Below are 23,984 nucleotides of genomic sequence, written 5' to 3'. Positions count from 1 at the left end.
AAAGATTTCTCTGAGGTTGTGCCAAATCCAAAATAATTGACTTGCAAGTAGGCCTTAAAATACAACCTACTGATAATTTTTTACTGTCTAGATATTTTTGGATAGTCAGTAGGATCAAAAGATACTGTAAAAGAACTTTCTCAACTTGTCCTAAAATCTACAATGTCTCCTTGTCATCTGTCAAAAACCACATTTTTTCCCCCCTTTTAGGGTTTGGTTTCCAAAATGTAAGACTTCCTGCCTGACATTATACCCATCATTAGTATAAGTCAATTGTTCTTAACAAATGTGATACAGTGTTGTTCTTAGAAAAAAAATTTTAAAGTGGAGATTATGTCAGGAAGTCAGAAACCTGCTGCACTAAACATTACTGTAATGAAAATGCAGTATCTATACCTTGTTTACATTATTAATATATACCACCAATGGGCGAAACGTTTCTACCCTGATTATCACAAATTCACTATCAATGGGAATAGTAAAGTCTAATAGTAATAAATAAGACTAAAGTTTACAGAATATTGAGCAGAGTTCCCTGTGCTCAATATTCTGTAATAACCTAAGTGGGAAAAGAATTTGAAAAAGAACAGATACATGTATATATATATATAATTGAATCACTTTGCTGTACGCCTGAAACCAACAAAACATTGCTAATCAACAATACTCCAACATAAAATAAAAATTTTAAAAAGAATAATAAAAAAATAAAAGACAAAAAAAGTTTAAAAAGACTAAAGTTTAATAAGCTTTACTGTACAGATTTTTGCTGGCTAGTCAGTTGATCTGTAGTGAACTTATCTTATCTGAAGGGTGTCTAATCTGTTTTTCCAAGCAAATGTTAAAGCTTTCAGTCAGCTTATGTCTTTTCTGTGACGCTGAGCTTCTGCAGGGCAAAAAGCTGCATCACTCATTTCAAAAATCCCTAGCACCTAGTATAGTGCCTAGAACATAGGCACTCAGTAAATATCTAATACATAATTGAATTGTTTCATTTCTCTTTGTTCCCTTCCCTCACAGTCCTATTCGTTGGCCTCATATTAAATGGATGATCACTAAACCTCATGCTGGCTGTCTGACTGGTTAATGAGCAGCTCATTAAGTATCAATGACTAGATAACTGATAAGACATCCTCTATGTAACAGTTTTCTTCAAAGAAACTAACATTATCTGTGAATCCTGCCAACATATTTAGGATAAATAAGGGATGGAGAGATTGCACCTAAGGTCACACAGTGAGAGAGTGAGTCCTTAACTTCTACTGGAACTTCAAGCCATGCTCTCAGTTTAAAGAATGCATCATAACTGAGACAACTTGAGGAGCTTTTTGAAAGAAACTTCTTTTCACAGGGAACATTGTATTGGCAAATGTGCTGATCAAATTCCAACTGTGCATTCCCTTTTAAAATGTCAAAATCTGTTTACTCCTCTAATTTACATCCATACTCCATACTGCTGGCCCTGTGGGATTCAGCAAGCCTGAGATGAAATCATCTAATCTCCCATTATTAAGGAATAAACTACAGTTCTTTATGTCATGACTGTTGTAGGTCAGAAGAGAACATAAATATCCCCTCAATCCATTTTTTAGTGCTTTAGTTTCTTGTTAAACTGGCAGCAGTAATCATAATGATAGCCAGTTGTTCTTAACAGACATGATATACTGTGGCTTTTAGAAAAAAGTTTAAAAAGTAGAGATGCTGAAGATGAGCCCAGGAGGGTAGAAACCTGCTTTATTGAACTCAGTAACTCTGGGGAGCTGCAAAGTGCTTCCACTTCAAGTCCTGCATTAAACCCTGGAAACAATTTGACAAACTAAAATTAATTTAATCTAAGTCACTGGAAAGCAAAAGCCATGTCTTGTATGTGGAATTTTATAAAATCTAATTAATTCAGTTATGACCCTCATGAGAAAGGTGATTATTGGGATTCTCAGTTATCATAAAAATATTATTTGCTGGGTGTCTCTGATCCCATGCTAACGCTGCGTTAAATGTGTTCATGGAGCAGATCCTTTGCATTTTGGAATGTTACATTCCAGGATCATGACTACACTGAAATAGAAAGGCATCTGGTGCAAATTGTATATCCATCATTTATCTAGAAAGAGAGGTAACTAAGTAAACGCAAAGGGCTAACCCTCGGTGTCAGCTGAGGCTCCATGTGCATGGTCGGATGATGTAGAAAAAGTCACAGAATGTGTGTTATTAGATGGAGTGCAGTTGGTAGAGAAAGGACAAATGCTATTTTTCCTAGTTTATGTCCTGGGGCACAAGCATGCAGTCAACAGGGAAATTCTGCGGGCTTACTCTGGGAGCTTCTAAATACAGTCTAATATTCTGCGTTCATTCCAAACGATCATCCTGATTTCCCACAGTATAAATTTCAGTTCAATCTAACAAACATACATGAATCTGTTTTAAGTGCTAGGTCCTGCAGGGATACAAAACTATATTGAACATGTTTCCTACCATGAAATACAACTTTAATAAAAATGTAAAAACTAGCAACCTAGAGGGAAAATAATTTGATTCTGACTAAATGTACCTGGAAAAGCCTCTTAGGTCATGTCTGAGCTGGATAATTAAAGCCAGCAAACAACAGACATGTACTACACCAAGACCCTGGGACCTGTGAGCACATAGTGGGAGTGGGAGTGGGGGAGGTGATGAGGGAATGTTTGTTCCCAAACTTGGTGGATAAAGAGAAATCCATGACTTTTCTCTTTAAAATCATGAAAAGAAAATGAGAAGCATACCAGATTCACACAGTGATAAAGGTATATAACTAAAACCTAGATGCTTATGCTTCTATAAATTTGTATCTATAAATGTCTCTTTTAAATATTCTCTTCTTTATTACTTGTAATGTTCTATATGTGAACAAAAATCGAAATGGTACCATCAACAATATTGGTTTTCCATGCCTATGGGAAGCCTAGCTATTCAGAAAAGAAAGCTGTCACCTTCTACCTGATAGCAACTGACCCTAACTGTCTTCACCATAATCAAAAATGATGTGTTAACAAATACCGTATGCTAACACATATATATAGAATCTAAAAAAAAAATGGTTATGAAGAACCTAGGGGCAGGATGGGAATAAAGATGCAGACCTACTAGAGAATGGACTTGAGGACATGGGGAGGGGGAAGGGTAAGCTGGGACAAAGTGAGAGAGTGGCATGGACATATATACACTACCAGATGTAAAATAGATAGCTAGTGGGAAGCAGCCGCATAGCACAGGGAGATCAGCTTGGTGCTTTGTGACCACCTAGAGGGGTGGGATAGGGAGGGTGGGAGGGAGATGCAAGAGGGAGGGGATATGGGGATACATGTATATGTATAGCTGATTCACTTTGTTATACAGCAGAAACTAGCACACCATTGTAAAGCAATTATACTCCAATAAAGAGGTTAAAAAAAAATGAAGTGTTAGCCAACCTACAAAGTGTTGACAACCAATTATGATGATTGGAAAAATATTGTTGTGGACTTCTATAAAATGGACATGGGGAGCTATGCAAGGACCCTACTTGACAGCACTGACTGGATGGAGAATAAATGGAGCAAAGTGAAGATAGGAAGCAGTTAGGAGATAAAGAAGTAACAATCGATGCAGTTAACAGAGTTTATTGAATGGGCTGTATACACTCAGCACCTACTTGTCCTGTGGCCACCACTGCCAGCCCTGACATGGAGATGAGGTCACCTCACTAAATCAAATAGTTCCATGGTCTCTTTTCTGCATTGAAAATTCTGATTCTAGTACTAAAATAGGAACCCCTCTGCAAATTATTTTAGGGTTTGTGAGGTCATTAAGAGACATTCAGGAGGAGTTTTCCGTGATTCAGTATGAACCCTCCCAGCCCTCATCATGCTAATTATTTTATCCAACTCCTGTATGTTATTATGCATTTATTTTTCTTCTATGGGTCCTGATTTTCTATTTGTTTTTCTTGTGAATTTTTCTTCTCCTCAAACAGACTCTCAGCAGAAAAGTCAAGGACTGTCCATTCTACTACTTTTGTGAAGCAGTATGTAGCAAAGGCATTAATAGCATGGCTTTTCAAGGGAAATTGTTGTTTTCAAATCCTGGCTCTACATTTAATAGCTGTATGACCTAGGAGCTAGGATTAGGGTGAAGTGAGCAGGGTCCTCACCTTGGGTGCAAAATTTAAGGAAGTGCCCCAAGAAATCAGTAATCAAGATATATATCTTAATAAAATATTTTTAAAAATCAAAATTTAGGGAAAATCCATGAACAAAATGTCGAATTTTAAAATAAAGGCACAATGTTTTTTGTTTGTTTTGAGATCCTGCTGTGCTGTTCAAAGAACAGGATTTTCCAATCAGCCTGTGGTTCCTTGGTCTTCATGGCATCATGCCCCCCACGGGTGTGGGTTTGAAGGTTGACAAGGGCAGGAGAAAAGATTGAGCAACGCATGGCTTCATGTAGTCATTTTTCAAAATGTTAAGTTGTAGACAGTTTATTAATTTTTTCCATTGAGGCAAAATATGGGAGAATATTTTGATAAGTGCATATAGGGATACATATTTTTCCTTTTGTCTCAGAATTCTATACAGCCTTGGATACGTTGCCCAGCCTGAGTTTTAGTTCTATCATCCACAAAAGGGGATAATTGTAGTTATATAATATAATTATATTATAATGATATAATTACAGCTTTATAATTATATTATAATTATAGCTTTATAATTATATTATAATTATATTGTTACAGTACCGGCTCCATGGTGTTATTGTGAGGTGCTGAATAACTTAGCACAGTACCTATGCTCAATACATATTAAAAACTAATCTTTAAAGAGTTCGTTTTAGGACTCTCCATAATTCTTCAGTTTCGTTGAGCAGAGAGTAAATACTCATGAATTCACAGAAGGCTGACTCAGTTGAGGCTAGAAGACAGTGATTTAGTATTAATTGAACATCTATTGAGTGTTAGGACTCGTGTAGGTGTATCATATACATTAGCTAGTTCAGTCTACATTCCTCATTCAGTTTTCTAAGGGTCTACCAAGTTGGAAATCCCGTGAAGTTTTAGAAATATTTATTAATATTTTTAAAATTATCAAAAGAAGAAAAGGAAAGAAAAACAGGCAAGAATAAAGGTTCTGTGGAAGATCCCCTACCAGACTGTTTCCGGAAGAACAGGTGCCCTACGATCATTCTTAACAGGTAGGAGTTGAGGTGTATTCTCTGACCCCTATCACCAAAGGTAGATCAATATATCATAAAAGGCTCCTTTCAATCAGCAAATTGCCCACACCTCTAAAATCTCCAATTTATACAAAGACCTCTGGCTTCCTGGAATTTCTTATACATTTTTCATTCAAGAGAGTCCACAAAAAAATTTTTGTTTTGTGATGGCTTGGTTTTATTAAGATGTGCTGTCTCAGAGGCTTCTTTGTCCCTTTTTTGGTGCTGTGACTTAAGTACCCTTCTTTGTGTGACCTGTGAGCAAGTTAGCTAACCTTGATTTATTCCAGATCGTTGTAAGGAGTAAATAAGGTAGGACTTGAAAGAACTTGCCACAGTGCCTCAAACACAGTAGGTGCTAAATAAATTTAAGCTATGACTAATAAGAATATAAAAATGTAGTAGTGGTCATCGTATAATGTTAGTATTGTCTCTCCCTCTCCCAGCCCTAGACATTTCATTGTTTCCCTGCATTTTGTCACCTCTCTTCCCATTTGCTCCAGGAAGGCAGGTGCTCACATGCAGATTCTTGCCTCGCCCCTTTATATCTGGAGACTCTGGAATCTCTCAGGCTGTCCTGATGTTGTAGATTACAGGGCACACTTTGCAACCGAATCCATCTTTCCCAACGAAGGAACAAATCCCTCCTCTACAACAGTCAAGCACCCAGAAAATAAACAAACAAAAAACACTCTGCATAATTTTTTAAATATCTTTTCTCCATCAGTTAAACTGCCCTGGCCAGTCACCCCCAGCGATGCAGTAAAGGAAAAAGCAGTTCTCTCACCAATCTCCAACTTCAGCCTCTGACTGCCCTTCTTCCACGACAGAGTGACAGATGGAAATGTTCCAAATGGCGAGTCATTTACTAAAAGATCAAGCACTTTGAACCCCTAGATTCTCACAAAAGCAGTCCCTGTGCGTAAAACAATAGTTGTAAAGCGTAGCTTATGCTGAAGAACCTGCAGGGGGAGCCAGCCTCCTTAATTACTGGCCTCCAGATCAGCAGACGCTGAGTGAAATGCCTTCCTCTCTCTTCTGCTGTCAGCGCTCCTTTTGGGGCCCCTGTCTCCAGAACATAAGTTCTCTCCCTTTAATTTTCTGTATCCTTCCTCGTTAGGAAGGTAGTGGCACAGACTCTTAAGTCCTACTTTATGTGGGTATAAAGTTATGTTCCTTGCTTCAGGAGTAAGTCTGTGATTCTCTGCGGGCATTACTACCTGTAGGTAAAGCTGATACCAATCCTCACCATGTTCACCTAAAAAATTGTCTTGCGTAAGAGTTTCTACTAAGTATATTCTGGAAATACCTATATAAACTATCTAAGTAGTCTGCCTTTCTGTTTTCCACTTCTTGCTCTGCTCCCAGCTCATACTTGAATTTTCTCCCTCACCTGGCTTCCCTTTCTTCTACCCTGAACTGTCTCATTTTTTAAACCAGAGAGTCCAAGTCACAGACCTTTGTTTTCATTATTTCATGGCTTCTTCCCCATCCGATGCATTCCTGTTCACCCTTCTCCTTTTCAGTTCCTTCCGCTTCCCCGACCCCTACGCATAATGATTCATCTGTTGTTTGGAGTTAGACTGGTGGTTTTCAGCCCCCGGTCCTCTGAGGACCTTTTAAAAAATGTGCGCTGGGATGAGACTGATCCCAGAACAACTCCAGTAGAACCTCCAGAGAAGAAGCTTGTGCATCAGAATGTGTTCAAAGCAGCTCAGTTGAAAATATAGAGCTATACTGAAGGAGGATAAGGACATAGCCTTTCCTCTCTGCTTATGCCCCTTAAGAGTCCGCTTCTCACTAGGCCCTTAGTCAGCACATTTACTGACCCTGCCCAACACTGTGACATCTCCGGGACCTTGTCCATGAGATTCAGGCTAAGGCAAGAATAATGAAGGCTGTTTTTCATAGACCCACAAAAAGGTAATGGACTAGAGGAATCAAGTATTCCAGTTAAACTCTGATCTCCAAATTCAGATTAACATTTACAGCCTATTCCTTATGTATCCTTTTTTGTGTGTGTGTGGTACGCGGGCCTCTCACTGGTGTGGCCTCTCCCGCTGCAGAGCACAGGCTCCGGATGCGCAGGTCCAGCGGCCACGGCCCGCAGGCCCAGCCGCTCCGCGGCACGTGGGATCCTCCCGGACTGGGGCACGAACCTGCGTCCCCTGCATCGGCAGGCAGAGCCCCAACCACTGCGCCACCAGGGAAGCCCCTTATGTGTCCTTTTTGAAGGTCACAATCACAGAAATAAGAGCAGAAGGACAGCAACTAGGCTGAGGTAAGGAGGTAAGGAGATACCAAGGACACAAAATTTAAGGAGGCACTCACTCTCAGGTGCCCACCCTGCACTTACAAGATCCTGGGAGTGACTGCTTCCTTAAATTTTGCATCCTAGGAGACTCTCTGTACCTCATTCTAGTCCTGGCTCCAAAGGGAGCTAAAATGAGACCTTTTCTAAAGGAATGCTGGAATGCTGGGAAGCGAGGATGACTGTAATCACCCAGTTCAGTGAAGATTTAATAAGTAAAACTGTTACAGCCTCCTGAGCACATCTTAGCAGTAAGATTTCAGAACTTGAAATGAGAATTATGATCTGACATTAGCTCCCAGGGCTGTACCCCACCCCCCAAATCCCACCCCCAATATGCAACTTACGGAAGGTTATGAAAGGCAAGTTTTAGTCAGAAGAGCAGCAAGATTCTATTTGTGTTAAGAGAGAGTGACACAAATTTATAACTGAAAGTCAAGTGTCACGATACTTTCTCTAGTAACACACTCAGTATCTCTTAATTTCAATCCTTCATTCATTATCTCTATTGTTACAAGATACAAATGAATTACTGCATGTGGGACACCTAGTCCAGAGCTGGCACAACTGAGTGCTCAAAGCTGGTAACCATTTTGTCTCACCAGGAGGATAATGGAACTCAGGAAACACTTCTCACCCAATATCACCCCATCAGCAATTCCACATTATTTAAAGACAGAGTCAAGCCAGGTACAGACTACAGCCTCTACCTCTCTCCAGTCCAAATCCAGGATGATGGCCGGAAGTTCCCTTGCCAGGCTGTAGTCAGGTCTGGCAAAATCTTCAGGCGCTCCACCACGGTCAGGGTTTTTGCTAAGAGTTTCTGTTCTTTGGACTCCCTGCCATCCTCCTGCCACTGTCTCCTGCTTTCTCTCCACTAAAGAGGAAGCACCCTGTTAGCGGGAGATCAGCCACACAAGGGTCACTATTCTGGAGTTCTGTTTGCCTTGATAGTTGTCATTCGTGTTACGGCTGGGGACGAGGGTAGGAAGCTAAAGAATGATGGTTCAGTTGCCAAAGATCGGTCAGTTTCCTGGTGACCACTACCTTATGTGCAATTTTAATGTTTCCTGAGAATACTGGAAGTCTCTTTAATTATAACTAGGTCTAATTACTTAGTTGTCTAATTGCCTTAGTTGCTTTCTGGAGCAGAGTGGAATAAGGCCAGTGTGAGAAAAGGAAGATGATAAACACAGCTCCAAAGAAACTCTGCAGAAGTCCTCTCACCCCTACCAAGGCCGGCTGGGGTGAAAGACTGTCCAGCTTCTCCAGCCAAAGAACCTGCTGGGATGGCCCTCTGACCCTGCAATCACAGGAGAGTGGAGCTTAGGTGAAATATCCACTGTGGCCTCAAACAAATTGCAGAGACTCTGCAGGGTGTGAATTTAAGGGAAATGTGAAAATTCTATTTTGCTCCGTGATGCAAGGAAACATCAATAAACAGAAACCCTTGGTTTTGGATATTTTTCATTTTTGTGACTAAGAACTGTGTTTTTTAAAACATCATTTTTAAATGAAGGCAAAGAGAAAAACAGTGATGTGGATGAGCAGTTAATTGTTTTTGAAAATGAGGTAAACAAAGAGAAAATAATTCACACCACCTAAGAGCATGGGCTGGTAGATTTTTTCTCAGTTGTCTGAATGATAGGACAAGTGAAAAATCTTTGTTTTTACTTAGAATCTTACTGATTATTATTAGAGGTCACACAATTCAGTATTTTGAAGGAAATGCAAACCCTTTAGTTCATAAAGGTGGGAAGAGCTACAGCCAAAATGTATTTAGTTTGAAGTCGCTTGCTTATAGCTTCTCCTGTATCTCTTTCTCCAGCTCTCACTCTCTTCCTCCTGCCCTGCCTCCCTTTCTCCTTCCTTCCCTCTCTCTTTTTCCATCTCTCCTCAGGGATGGGCTAGGAAATAATCAATTGCCCTTGATGGTCAGGTTCCTTATGGAGCCTAGACAATGCCCTGTGATGAGTTGGAAAGGCTGTTCATCTCTTTTATTGACATCACCATTCACTCACTTATGGGGTATGACTGTCTTAGCACAAACATGAAGCTGACTCATCTGGCCTGACTATTGGCAAATCGATGGAGGCAGCCATCCGGGGTGTGAAAAAAAATAATTCTGTGTTAGGCAAACTGTGTCCCATTTGGCCAAGAGTTTTTGTACCATAACTCCATCTAATTGCCTTGTCAACATTTCAACCATGTCCTGTATCTCTTTGCTGCATTAAAATACCTTCATCTTGGTCTGGAATGCTTTTTACTCTCTTACATCTCATCTTTATCACCCTGTCTCTACATCTCTCTGTCTCTATATTTCTGTTTTCTTCTTCTTTGAACTCCTTTCAGTGGATGCTTAAAATTAGGAAACTCTGCCTATTTGTTCATAGAATTAGATTTTTCCTGCTTCTTGGTTTTCTCCTTTAGCAAATGGGCCAGCTGTGTTGTGTTTGGACAGTCTTTAATCTATTTGGGAGTGTCACCCGAGTGTATATCATAGTGATCCTGGCAGAGGTATACACATATCGTATTCAGGACCCACTCTGCGTGCCTGGGTGATTCCCCGAATAGAATAAACCAAAAACAAAAACATGAAAACCTTGAAATAAATACTCAAATGTATCACTAAGCCATTCTATAAGCCCTAAGTCCAGTTTATTTCTTCTTCCAGAACACCTTCATTCTCTGGCAGCCAGGGATTAGAAGCTTCCCCTCTTCTACTTCCTGCATCCCTCTCACTAGCCTCCTTTGACTTTCCTTTCTTTAGTGGGGAGTCACCTGCCATCACAAGTTTGCTCTCCTGCACTCCTAAGCTCTAAATGTGATTGTCCTGAGCCTCCCAAAGAATCTGTCTCTCTCAATCACCTCTGCAACTTTTAGTAATTGTTCTTGCTTTCAGGTCCTTCACTCTACTGGCATTTGTTGCTAATAGGAAATCAGAAATAGGCCTCCTCCCATAACCATTTTAGGTTGTATCTTGGTTTGGGTTCCCTTGAAAAAAAACTTTGAGACAAGGATTTGAATTAAATTAATTTATTTGAGAGGTAGTCCTAGAAAACATAGGAGTGGGAAAATATGTCAAGGAAGGGAAGGAAGATAAAATGTACGTGATCAAGCCAGTTAGTACTATGGGTTTAGAGCTCATTCCCACTGGGAAACCCTGGGAGAATACACATCAGAGTTATACCAAACAAAGGCGAGGAACTCCCCACCTGTTGTCACCATTAACCCTCTGGGACTTCCAGTCTGCTCTACTTGTGGACTGCGTGTGTTTCCATAACCTCAGTAAATCTTCAGGAGAGGATCATATATATATGCCCAGCAAGAGGCCTTCAGTAAGCAGAGGCTGAGTGGATGTAGCAGACACTGATGGCATCTGTGACAAGGGTCTTAATATTTTTTCCACTGGTTCATAGAGGGCTTTGTGTGCTATACTCAAGAACTTACTTGAGGGATTTCCCTGGTGGCTCAGTGTTTAAGAATCTGCCTGCCAATGCAGGGGACACGGGTTCGATCCCCGGTCTGGGAAGATCCCACATGCCGCGGAACAGCTAAGCCCGTGAGCCACAACTACTGTGCCTGTGCCCTAGAGCCCGCGAGCCACAGCTACTGAGCCCGCGTGCCACAACTACTGAGCCCACTTGCCACAACCACTGAAGCCCACATGCCACAACTACTGAAGCCCGTGTGCCTAGAGCCTGTGCTCCGCAACAAGAGAAGCCACTGCAATGAGAAGCCCGTGCACCGCAACGAAGAGTAGCTCCCTCTCACGGCAACTGGAGAAAGCCAGCACGCAGCAATGAAGACCCAACGCAACCAAAAAAATAAATAAATAAAATAAAATAAATAAAAATTTTTTTAAAAAAAGAACTTACTTGAAGTTACTTCAGTTCAACATGATGTCCTCAATGTCTGTTTTATGCTGGGCACTTAAGTGCTAGAGATGGAGAGATGAATAAAGCATTCTGGCTCCAAGGCACTTACAATTTAGCTGGACAAGAAAATCACTGAAATAGCCCCTGATCTTTTCTAGTACCAAACAACTAAATAAGAACCAGGTGTTCTTCCTGCCCCTTCAGGGACCTATAACTTGTGCTTTATTTCTAGGCCTTTGGACACATAGAACATTTCTCTCTTCTGTCTGCCCACTGCCTGCCCCTCCTCTCCCCCACATTCCTCCTTTCACCTGACTCACCCAGAAGCATCTTTCAGATATCAGATGTGGCCTCTTCCAAAAGCCTCTTCTTATTCCCTAAGGTTGAGTTAGAAGCTTTTCTCAAAAGCTTTCTTCAAATCCCACATGTCCTTAATAGCAATACTTATATCAGTTCTATCAATTCTAATTTCTAGTTTATGTATCTGTATTTTCCATGAAAATGTAAATTTCTTGAAGATGATGAATATGATTTCTTCATCTTTGTTTCCTAGGCATCTAGTATACTGCTGGCACACAGTGAGAGTTTAATAAATATCTGATGAGTTATGAATTTTTTACACACACACACACACATACACACACACGCACACACACACACACACACACACACACACTAGTGACGAGGTAGGGTATCATTCAGGGCCACTAACTAACTGTGTTTTATTTGCCTTTAAGCTAAGCCAGAAATCCCCACAATTGTGGAAAATAATTCCATGGGTGTCTTCGGAGAGGTGAGTCACGTTAAAGTTTTTGAAAATCTACAGCATAATTATGCTAGTGTGTGTCAGTTTGCATCATTGCTCAGAATGTTTCTCAGAGGACCTTATTCCAATTAATTTCTGGTGGGAATGAAGGAAAGCTGAGTTGACTCTAGAACCCAAATGGGAATCCTTATTTTCTGACTTAGGGCTCTCAGAACATGTTATCTTGTGATCCTTAGTCCTTAAGTTTCCTGGAAAAATTGTCTCAATTGTTTAAATTTCTGTTTAATAAATGTTGAAGTAGATAGTGAAGGAAAAGTAGGGCAGAAAGCAGTGTGAATCCTGTTGTAAGAATGAGGTTTTTGCTCATCCTTTGACGTTTAATTTGTTCTAATTCATTTCCTATACCAGCTTTCCTAGTGTTTTTATTTTTAAGTGACAAGAGGAAATGTACCCTTCTGAACTCATTCAGAACCCTGGCTATTTCTTAGGCAGTACAAGGAAGGGCAGGAGAAAAAGGAGATTAGAATAGGCCCCTCTGACTTCAAATTCTTGTAGGTAGTTCCCAGCCTCTAGTCTCTGGGATCTGGGCTTATTTCCCAGCTCTTCCTCTTGCTGGCTGTGACCTTGAACTAATTACTTCACAGTCAGTAGTCAGTTTTCCCATCTACATGAAGGGGGTAAGGAGAGTATCAGCACGTTGTTGTTGTTTTTAGGAATTAAATAATGCGTGAAAAATTCTTGGTATATTGTTTGGTATGTATTAAGTGCTCAATAAGCATTTTGTTGTTATTACTACTAATGTGTGTTGATCAGCTGTCTTATGGCATTATGGCTTCATTGAAACTTTTCAAAATCCCAAGTAAAATAAATATTCTTCTTAATTCTCAAACATTTCCTGTTACATGGGATGAGAGAAAATTATATTCCAGTTTCTTCTAGCCCCAAGAACATTAAATAACTTATGATTTCTTGTCATGTTTTCACTGAATATCAGTCATGTAATTTGACAGCTGCATACAAATCATAGCTCAGGCTCTGTGGTATGGTTTTAGATGAGTATATTATCCAAGTCTTTTGATTTTATGAATTAGTCTCTTAGATTAATTGTTATTATAGTCCCAAGTACATAGGAAAGGTTTCCATTTTTTTTGTTCTGCCACAATTAATTTTCAAGTTTATTAGTGGACTGCATTGCAATAGTTTAAGTAAAATAAATAATCTAATGATATAATGTTTGGTAGGTGTTTTGTTTCTTATCAGGATTTTTTTGTAGGTTCTTGGGCCAATGTTTATAGGTAACATGGACTCAATCCAGATATAGAACCACAAGGTTGGATCCAAGGATTCCAGTTTAAAAAGAGAAGGACGTTGTCTTATGTGTCATCAGATTTTGTGTTCTGTACCCATGCTTCCCTGGGCACTGACTAGAAAAACCAGAGAACTTTCCTTCCTGGGGAATTAGTTGGTGTGGAATCACCAACTCCACATAACCAGCTACAGGACACAGCTTGTCTGTGGATCTTTTAAGACCTTGACACACATTGGTAATTCCTCACCCTGATATTCTTATAATCCCAATTATATTTTTAATAACTTATTAACTCTTCAAAGCCCTTTCACATGCTTTTATCACGTGATGCTCCCAATAAGCCTCTGAAATAGGTAGAACATCTTGTTATTTCACAGATGAGAAATCGGGGCCTGGAGAGTCTAAGCCACTGGCTGAGCCACTAATGAAGGGCAGAGGTGGGATGAGAATTTAGCATGCCTGTACCCAGGCAGGATGGCATAGCGGAAGGAGATCATGCTTTAAGGGCAGATAGAACTAAGGTCAAATCCTAATTCAACCACCTACTAGCAACATAGCCTCATCTAGTAGTTAAGCTCTATGAGTCCCAACTAACTCATCTCCAAAACTGGGATCATAATCAATATTACACAGGGTTCTGAGGTGCATTAGATTTATGGAGTACGTAGCACAGAGTGGATGTCTCAGAAATGTTTCTTCCCTTCCCACTACTTATCACTCACTCACTCTCTTTCACTTATTCCTTCCTCTGCATGAATATTCATAAATCTGCTATGTGATTGATTCTCAGAGACAGTGGGAGTTAATGAAAAAACACAACAAGATAGGTTGTGGAATCTGATAAACCTGGGTCTGAATTCTCCTCCTTCACTATTAACTCTGGGCCTTGGACCAGATTAGATTAGATTAGATTAGATTCCTCATCAATGAACAGGGACAATGATACCAACCTCACAATGGTGACATAAGGACCAAATGAGAGTCCTGTATGCAAGCTATCTACTATCTGGCAACCATTAGTGCTCAGTAATGGTAATTTCCTACCCTCTTCCCTTCATCTCTTAAAAATTAACCAAGTCAACATGCATGTATTGATGCTTACTAGGCGCTACATGTTCACTGCACCAGCAGCCCTAAGTGTTAGAACAATAGGGGTTTGGTCAGCTGTGAACTGTGTCTTCCAGTGTTACTAGTTAAAATTACAAAGCTTATGGTTAATTTAGCTTTCCTGTAGAATAGAAAAGCCCCCAGATTATTCTATCAATGATGTCTTTCAGGCTTAGACATGCAAGGGATGTCCACGGAGAGTGTCACCCCTATGGATGTCGTGTTCTTGTGTGTTTCCAAGGGCTCGGCTTTGCCAGGGCTCCAGCATGGCACACAGCCTCACCTCCACAGCTCCATGGAAAGAAAGAGTCTTTAACGTAAACTTCAGGGCCCCCCATGTAGCAGCTTTTTGCTCTAGAGCAAGAGATGCTGGGCCGAAGAGTCCCTCGGCCACAGCCCCTGGCCCTCTATACCCCTTACTCTTATGATGCATCAAATGAAAGCACAGGAGAGATACACGAAAACTCTAGTTTACTCAACAGGGCAGTCCTTCCACGAGGCACATGTGTCTCTTTTTCCTGCCTGTGCTTTTACTAGATCACCTCCGTGGGTCCTGTCCTTGTCACTCTCTATTATGTTTTACAAAATTTAGGAAGAAAACTAAAAAAACAAAACAAACAAAAAACAAAACTACCTCGCGTGTGAAACGTAGGAAACAGAAGCAGGTGGGATTGAAATGCCTAAAAAGGAAGACAGGTTAAAATAATAAGACCCATGGAAAAAAGACACTGTAATCTAAAAGCAAAACATCAGAGTTTAGCAGGACATCTCCAGTAGCTATTTACAGAATTTGATTGTTTCTGTTTATTTAATTTTGGTTTTGCAAAGCCTGAGTTTTGTGCATTCCTTGACCTTCTTAAGCTCCATTTCCTGTGTGTGTGTGCGTGTGCGTGTGTGTGTGTGTGTGTTTAAGATTAGATATTGCAACCTTTTTTTCCCCTCATAGCATCTTTTGTAGCACATTAAGATTCTGAGTCCAAATCTCCAGCCGTGTGACTCCCAGCCGCCGTCATCATTTGCAGCAGTGAGCCCCTGAGCCCCTGAGCTTTCACCACAGATGGAAAGGGTCCTAAAAGGGGCATCACACCCCCAGGGGGAAACCATAAGGAAAGTGAAAGCTTTAATATCAGGCAGGTTTCTAGAAAAAAGGGGATTACAGGACTGCAATGCAGCCTGGGTTTTTCACAAGCCTGGTGTTTGGACTTGTGTCTTTTCACAAACAGCTCACAGGGAAGACAGATCTGACTGTTAGAGCTGCTGACATGCCTAAGAACAGCAGTAAAAAGGAGCCACATAGGTGGGGACCGAATAAGGCAAGACACCATTATTATACCAGGATCTTGTCTGCTTTAGGGACATGGCTGTCTACAGTCTGTCAATGCTGGCTTTGTCTCCTCTTGTCTTCCCCCGCTCTCACCATGCCCTCTTCCCCACTCCCAATGCAGTTTTGTTTTGTTTTGTTTTGTTTGCGGTATGCGGGCCTCTCACTGTTGTGGCCTCTCCCGTTGTGGAGCACAGGCTCCGGACGCACAGGCTCAGCAGCCTTGGCTCACGGTCCTAGCTGCTCCGCGGCATGTGGGATCTTCCCGCACCGGGGCACGAACCCTTGTCCCCTGCATCGGCAGGCGGACTCTCAACCACTGCGCCAACGGGGAAGCCCCCAGTGCAGTTTTAAAAATAAGTAAATAATAGGTTCTACAGGAATCATCCGAAACAAGTCAGCTCCAGCACAAAGGCCAGAGTAGTTTCTAGTTTGATTTTATTCTACTCCTGAGTTAATATTTTAAGCATATCCTCAGCAGCCCAGGGCATTTTCCTCTCCATATGGACTGCTGGATCCCTTTTCTCAAAGCATCTCTAAATATTTAAAGATGAACAGCTCTTAAAAAATCAGAGAACAAGGCATTAGCATGCAGTTAGTATCTTAAAGAGGAATATAATCTGAAACCTACAGCTCAAATGAATGAGTGGTCTGTGTGGTATGCGGGGACAAAACAAAAGCTACTTAACTCATTAAAATTGACCTCAGAAGCTAAGAACATGTTCTCTGTCCTTCACACTCTCAGACAGTCAAGGTCTCCTACCTTTCCATGGTGAATTTTCTCTAGGGAACTGTCTCTCTTATCTTCACATTTCTTCTCTATCCCTGTTTCTTTTTTGGTTTTCTGCCTCTGTTCTTTATTTCTCCTAATATACCCAATCTCTCCACCTTTTTCTTTTTCTTTCTGAGGTTCTTTCATTCTTCCTCATATACTCTTCATTTAACAGAGCTTAAAATGAAATCAAATTATGCTTTAATATATATCCTCTATTTTTTTTTTTTTTTTTTTTTTTGCAGTACGCGGGCCTCTCACTGCTGTGGCCTCTCCCTTTGCGGAGCACAGGCTCCGGATGCACAGGCTCAGTGGCCATCGTTCACGTGCCCAGCCGCTCCTCGGCCTGTGGGATCCTCCCGGACCGGGGCACGAACCCATGTCCCCTGCATCAGCAGGCGGACTCTCAACCACTGCGCCACCAGGGAAGCCCGATATCCTCTATTCTTAATGTTTAATTCAAGTGAGTTGAAAAGTCTACTTTTCTCTGTGCTAATTGTGCATTAATTACTTATGTGTTATATTGTGAGAGAGACTTACAGGATTCAGACAGGCTATATTAATGAAACAGCTTTAATATAAGCACAGCAATAATGGGAGAAAGATATGCATCAGAAGGGTCTGGAGATCTCAGGCTCAGGTTTCTTTGTCCTTCCACTGCTGGGTCCCACAGAACAAGCTTTGTATCCAGTTCTCAAATCAACACCAGCATGTGTGCAAACACCTCTCTCCCAGGAAGCCTAATCTCTGTTCATGGTGGGCTCTCAAGAGTGAGCTGGTCGCATAGGCATATTCCAGCCACCCAACCAGCCTCAACCATCAAAACCTTCACTTCCACCAAAACCAAGTGCTAGGCATAAATCCCATTATTTTCACTCATCAGTGCTGACAAGCTGGTACATTCTGCCCCCAAATAACCCACAGACCCATGGTGGCAAGCCGACATTTCTCTTTAGTTAGTATATTTTAAAGTTTTGGTGAATACAGCTCTAAGGAACCTTATAGACAAGCATTTGGCCAATTCAGACCTGCTGAGATTAACCCACAGTATGCTCTCTTTCTCTTAAAAACAAAATCCCACTAAGCCACTTTGCTATATATTAGAGCTGGAACTAAAATGGCCTTCTTTGCTACAGGTCTAAAGTCAGTGTTTTCAGAATAGAATCCCCCAAGCCCCGTTTAAACAAAATGGAAGGGATGAGCTGCTGCAGGCTGGTCTTTGTCCCTCTGGCAGGCCTTCTTCTCAGCCCTCACCTTCCGCCTCATCTCCAGGATGGCCCTTTCCACCTCGTCCAGGGCTCGCTCTCTCCTTCCCACTGCCCTCTCCCTCCTAAGTGCCTCCTTTTCTCTTTGGCTGGCCTGCTCCAGGATCCTGGCCCAGTCGCCCTCAATGCCTGTGGGGAGCTGCGGCCCTTGAAGCCTGGGGTCCTGGCGCTGCCCGGCCTGACCATGGCCACCCTTCTCCAGCTCCTCTTTGTGCATGCCTGGTTCCCTCTCCTTCCTCCTCTTCCTGCCTCATCCTGTCTCTTCTTTACAGCTTTCCTTTCCAAAAGTCTCTAAGGCTAAAAGTGTACTTGGCAAGGGACTGTGGTGACTCTTGGGGATCTGCAATAATGGTCAAAGGCCGGCCACACCTGGGTGGTGTGATGTTTCCTTTCTGCTTCACTGGAGAGTAAGGGTGCATCAGAGCCAAGCAAAATGGCCTCGGAGGCCCTCCTGTACATTCCCTCCATGACCTGGATACATACTGATCCCTCCTTGGCTGGCCCAGAAGACAAAACAAATTAGTGCAACAAATACAAAGCTCTTGAGTGAGCTCAGTGTTCTCTATATCAACCAGCAACACGGGTGTTTTTGAATATTGAAAATGTTAGGTTTTTCTCTTGATTCTCCTCCTGGCTGCGTCCGCTGTTTCTGTGCTCCTGGCGATCGATCCAGTGCGTTCTGGAAGCAGGAGGAGAAGCCTCAGGGTTCAGGTTGTTCAGGAGCCCCAGGGCTGGGGCCTCACTGGGTCTCCCTCAGCGTGGGTAGAAGCGAAGCATAGACAGATGCTGATGTCGGAGACTCGCATTTCCTCGGAAAGGATGCAACAGGCTGTCCGGAGGCTACAAAGTCTGCCAGGGTCTGGGAAATAAAGTTCTCAATGTGAGGTTAGCTTGTCCCTAGGGAGGTCCCTCTGGGGCTGGGATTCTAGGAAGCCCACACAGCAGGCTTAGCTGTTTTCAGCGGGAGGAGCTGGCGTGCCCGAAGGAGAGAGAGGTGGAGCAAATCTCCACAGACCTGGTTGTGCCTGGGTGTCCTTGGCAAGCAGCTCACCATCCTCCACCCTCCCAGGCACCATTGCCTGCAAAGCCAACAGCTGATGAGAACTTCCTGACAGCAACTTAGTCCAGATGTTTGGCTTATTTTAAGAGGTACCTCATTTTAAGAATAAATAAACAAAGGGAAAATTATAGTACAAACAAAATCTTGGAACACTGTCTGGAGCTCGTATAGAATATATGAAATCTGAATCATTTCATGAAATCTGAATTCAGAGAATCTACAAGAGTTAAATCTTTTTGATATTTTTATTAAATTGACAAGAAATTTCTTCAGTGAGCCAGTTGCCTTTATGAAATAATGGAACCCCTACTTGTTCCTGATATGACCATATCTCATCTTCTGGTGGGTTGAATGAGCATGGAGAAAATGAATCATGAGAGGGGTTAAAGGTTTGGGCATTAATACAAACCTTTACAACTTTTAAAAGACATTTTATTCCTATAACTCTTACATGGACGACCTGGAGATAAATATCAATCTTTGGCACTTTATTGGATTAAATAAACTGAATTCTCTTTACTTATTAAGAATACATTTCAGGGGACCTGGTTTTACTTTTAGGACAGAAAGAGACATAATTTCATGGAGCTGCATTCCTGTCACGTGCCTGCATCCCATTGGCAAGTGCTGAATGGGTAGGAAAGCTGGGGCTGCAGTGTTTGCTACTACCATTTTGGATACAACAGATGACCTCCTCTGAAAGTCTCATGATTTCCTTAGGGTTTTTGCCATGATGTGATGTTCTGAGGGATGTTCAACTGCTCCTCAGTGGGATCTCACCAGAAAGATGGGACTTAGTATCCTTAGGTTTGGTTTCTCGGTTCTGCTCAAGACCAGACTCTTTGGGCATCACTATCCTTTGGGGAAATTGGCACACCAAGCATTAAATATAGTTAATTGTTCTTTACTAGTTAACTAGCATATTCATCAATATTCGTGTTCATCAATGAAAAATATTTGAGAACTAAGAACTAGGGCTGGTCATATGTAAAACACACATATCTCTGGATGAGAAAACAAGTAACTAAAAATGGGATTATAATTTTGCAGCGTCTCAGATAAAATAATGAAGATCCAATAAGTCTTATCAGATATGTTCACCAGGCTCTTGAGAAAACCACCATCTTACAAAGAACAAACACAGTGTTGAAAATAAAACATAACTAACCCTCCTCTAAGCTCCCGGGTTTTGTAACATAAGCTACCTCTTCCTCTACTTCTTTCTTGTTTCAATACAACGTGTTTTACCAGGAAATGTCTTGGACTGGGATTAAGGTAACTCTTCCAATTGTGCCATCAACTACATTCTACTCCTTTTAACCATTCTGTGATTCTGTGCCTTGATCTCCCCATCTGTCAAATGGCAATAATAAGGAGGGTCCTATCTAGCCCATAGGATTGTTTAGATGATAAAATAAAAAATTAATTAGGAAAACTCTTTACAAGTCAAAAGTGAGATGTTTATATTAAATGGTTCCTGTAATTGTTGCTACAAATAGTACTTTACATTATTTGGGGAACGAAAACAACAAAAGTCTGGCTCTCTTTTAGCTTTCAGTCTAACAGAATATTCTTCTCTGGCCGCTGCCTGTTATAGCTTCTTCTTTCTATTCTTTGTTTTCCATTTATACAGTTTTATTCTGCCTATGTAGGGATGTAATTTTCCTTTTCCAGAATCCAGACTTGCAACATTAGTATAGTCCTAGATTCTTCTTAAATTGACCTTAAATTCTAACCATTAATTTATAACATCTGTATAGGAGATTGCCTGTTTATAGTTCACTCTTTAAACCTCTTACAGGTAAACACTGCCTTGTTAAAAGTAGAGAAAATAATTTTGTGCCAATTTGCCTTGTTTGAGGCTTGGTGGAGATATAAGGGGTACCAATTCAGTTTCTTCTGAATTGGCAAATAATTCTTTCTGTATTCTGCCTTTGATCCCCTCCAGAGAATATTTACCTGCTCACTGAGGAGTGTATTTCCCACAGCAAATCTTACATGGTTTATAGAGAGAAGCTTCCCTCAAGGTGAAAGAGAAGGTAAGGAAATCAGTCAATGGAAGTGGGTTTGGCAAAGAAAGAAAACAAAGCACAACAGAAGTTGCCACTGCCCAAGTTGATCTTGGCATTTAAGAGCAATTCTCATTCCAAGAAAAACATCATCTTGCCTACCAAATGCCATTTTCTGATACCTCATCTAGCTCCTCCAAGGGGTTGGGAGGTAACATTTCCCAGAATATAAGAAATATATTTGACTTGGTCAAATACAACTAATACACTAACGTTGTATTTAACTTTCAGTAAATGCAAATCTTTTATATGAGTGCCAACTAGTTTAATTCAACCTACATGAATTAATCATTTCAGTTAGTTCAGTGAACTTAGCATCACTGCTTTAAACCAATAAACAAATAGTTTCTACTTTTTCTTGCAAGGATCTGGGTTGGTTGGGGGTGAGGAGGTTTGGAGGAAGTGTACATAAAGGACTTGGCTCCATGGCAAGGAACATGTTTACCAAGAGGATTAAAAGTTCCTGGAGCAGGACACATGTCAAGACAAGCTCAGGTGAGAACATACAAAGCGATATTCTCATAGGTGGTAAACATGGCAGCCTCTGCCAGAACAATCCCAGCTGTCTCCTGCCTGGGACAGCAGCCCTTCTCCTTTCTCCTGAGTCATTTTTCCTCAGAGCTCAGTATATTTTCAACAGTCACTGAGTCACACAGCTCTTGCTGCGTTATGATCTTTAATTGATAAAATTTTAAGTTTACGTTGATGAATGATTGTATTGATCCACTTGATTCATTTTGAGACTATTACTGGTTTTGTTATTAGATCACTTTAAAAACAATTCACCCACAATAATGACAGGATGCAATCCTGCAAATATCTTTTAAGGGTCATTATAGATATGTTCTGTTAAATAAGCTGTGATTTGATGTGCCCATTACCCTTCCAACCTTGAGGCCAGGAGGTATGGCCAGAATTTTACCAGCACACAACTGCATTTAGTTATTATTTTGGAAGGTGATAACTTCAGAACTGGCATTTAGAACCCTCAGTGTCAAGAAGCTGTGAGACAAAGTTCTGGCCTACCGGGATGGAGAGTTTTACATTCATTTCCTGCTACCATGTATGCTATTTGGAGGTGGTACTAACAGTGGCAGTTAATATTTCTAAAGAAGACTTGCAGGACCCAGAGTGACAGTGTTATAAGTCTACAGCTTAATTCAGGAAAAGGATATAATCTAGCAACAATATTCTTAAAGTAAGGATATGCTTCCCATGTACACATTTACAGCACTCAAAGTGGGGAGCCCAAAATGGAGTCTCATCTGAGGTTGTTTTATATTTTCCTGGTCACTTGGGCATATTCCTGCTACTACTTACAGTGTAATGAAAATTAACACTAACATATTGATTATCAAGAGAGTTTTTAAAACCCTAAAATTACTTCAGAGTCTATAAAACATTCATTTATGTATAGGATATATAATTCTAATACTTAGGAATGGATAAACCATGTATGAGATATAATGATTTTATTTTCTTTTTATTGAAGTATAGTTGATTTACAGTGTTATGCCAACCTCTGCTGTTACAACAATTTTAGTATCCCTAGACTTGAAGCACAAAATCTGACACGGAGGATTTTTATGACTTGAAAATTTATATGTGGGATCATTCTATTACAACATTAGATTAACCAGAATATTCATTACTCTGAACCAGATCAAACAATAAAGATTTACTACATAAAAGATGTGAACAAATATCTCAACAAATACAGTGAAAACAGATTGTCTATAGAAAATAGAAGTGCATAATGACAACTGTCAAATATGCCTATGTAACAGTAAAGTAATACCTATAAACCTTAAACAGATTTGCAAGTCATTATTATGACTCTGCAGAACCATTAACATCTTTTACCACCTTCCTATTTTCAGAGATATTGTAGTCTATAACATACTTATAAAAACCAGAATAATTTATGAGGGAAAGAGTTTCCCTTTGTTTCAAGGCTACAGTCTGCATATTGGGTCCTTCCCAGTCCTGTTACCAATGCTGTTAGTTGGTTCCTGCGAGCTTTGGATGGGGTATGTTGCTGTGTAAACCCATCCCTGTTATGCAGAAACAGGTGCCATTCAGACATGAGGACATTAGCATGATCCCTGCAAGCCTGCAACCACGCCAGTTCACATCATTCTGTGAATTTTGAGTTCATCATTCAGAAATGGTCATGAAATATCCCTACTCAACTTAGCCTAATTCCCTCAGAAATAAGTGCACCTCCTTTCCAGAAGACTGTACAAGGTTAGGGCTGCAGTCTTGGAACAGTGTAAAGGTAACTGGTTCTCACATAGATTTACCAGTAGCTTTGGCCGAATCTAAGGACATGAGCTAAAAAACAGTTAACCTCAAATTCCTAAGGAGAATCCTATTCCCATCATAGACAGAGCCACATTTGAAAAAACAATATTTTATGATGTTAAGACTGGTTCTTGTTTTTTTTGTTATTGTTTAAAGACTTTATTTTTTAGAGCAGTTTTAGATTCACAGCAAAATTAAGAGGAAGGTACAGAGATTTCTCATATACCCTCTCCCCACACATGCATCCTCTCCCTCATTATCAACATCACTCACCAGAATGGTGCATTTGTCACCACTGATGAAGCTACACTGACACATAGCAATCCCCCAAAGTCCTTAGTTTACTTTAGGGTTTCCTCTTGGTGGTGTACATTCTACAGATTTAGGCAAACGATGTACTCATCATTATGGTTAGGTTAGGTCCTACAGCCCTAAAATTTCACTGTCCTAAAATTGACTTCTTTCACTTAGTAATATGCATTTAAGGTTCTTCCATGTCTTTTCATGGCTTGATAGATTTATTTTTCAGCATTGAATAATATTCCACTGAATGCGTATACCACAGTTTATGTATCCATTCATCTACAGAAGGACATCTT

General features: G+C 40.8%; 1 protein-coding gene across 1 annotated transcript in view; it reads left to right on the top strand.

The window, feature by feature from the left end:
• Nucleotides 1-23,984, top strand: part of CD96 (CD96 molecule) — an 81,447-nt gene that overhangs the window by 15,939 nt on the left and 41,524 nt on the right. Inside the window, 3 exon segments of the mRNA XM_024735322.1 lie at nucleotides 8,140-8,353; nucleotides 12,150-12,205; nucleotides 20,961-21,051. Of these exon segments, the coding sequence (XP_024591090.1) occupies nucleotides 8,140-8,353; nucleotides 12,150-12,205; nucleotides 20,961-21,051 (361 nt within the window).

The sequence above is a fragment of the Neophocaena asiaeorientalis genome, unplaced genomic scaffold (genome assembly GCF_003031525.2).
Source record: "Neophocaena asiaeorientalis asiaeorientalis breed wild unplaced genomic scaffold, Neophocaena_asiaeorientalis_V1.1 scaffold136, whole genome shotgun sequence".
Lineage (NCBI taxonomy): Eukaryota > Metazoa > Chordata > Mammalia > Artiodactyla > Phocoenidae > Neophocaena > Neophocaena asiaeorientalis.
This window is presented reverse-complemented; position numbering and strand designations above follow the sequence as displayed.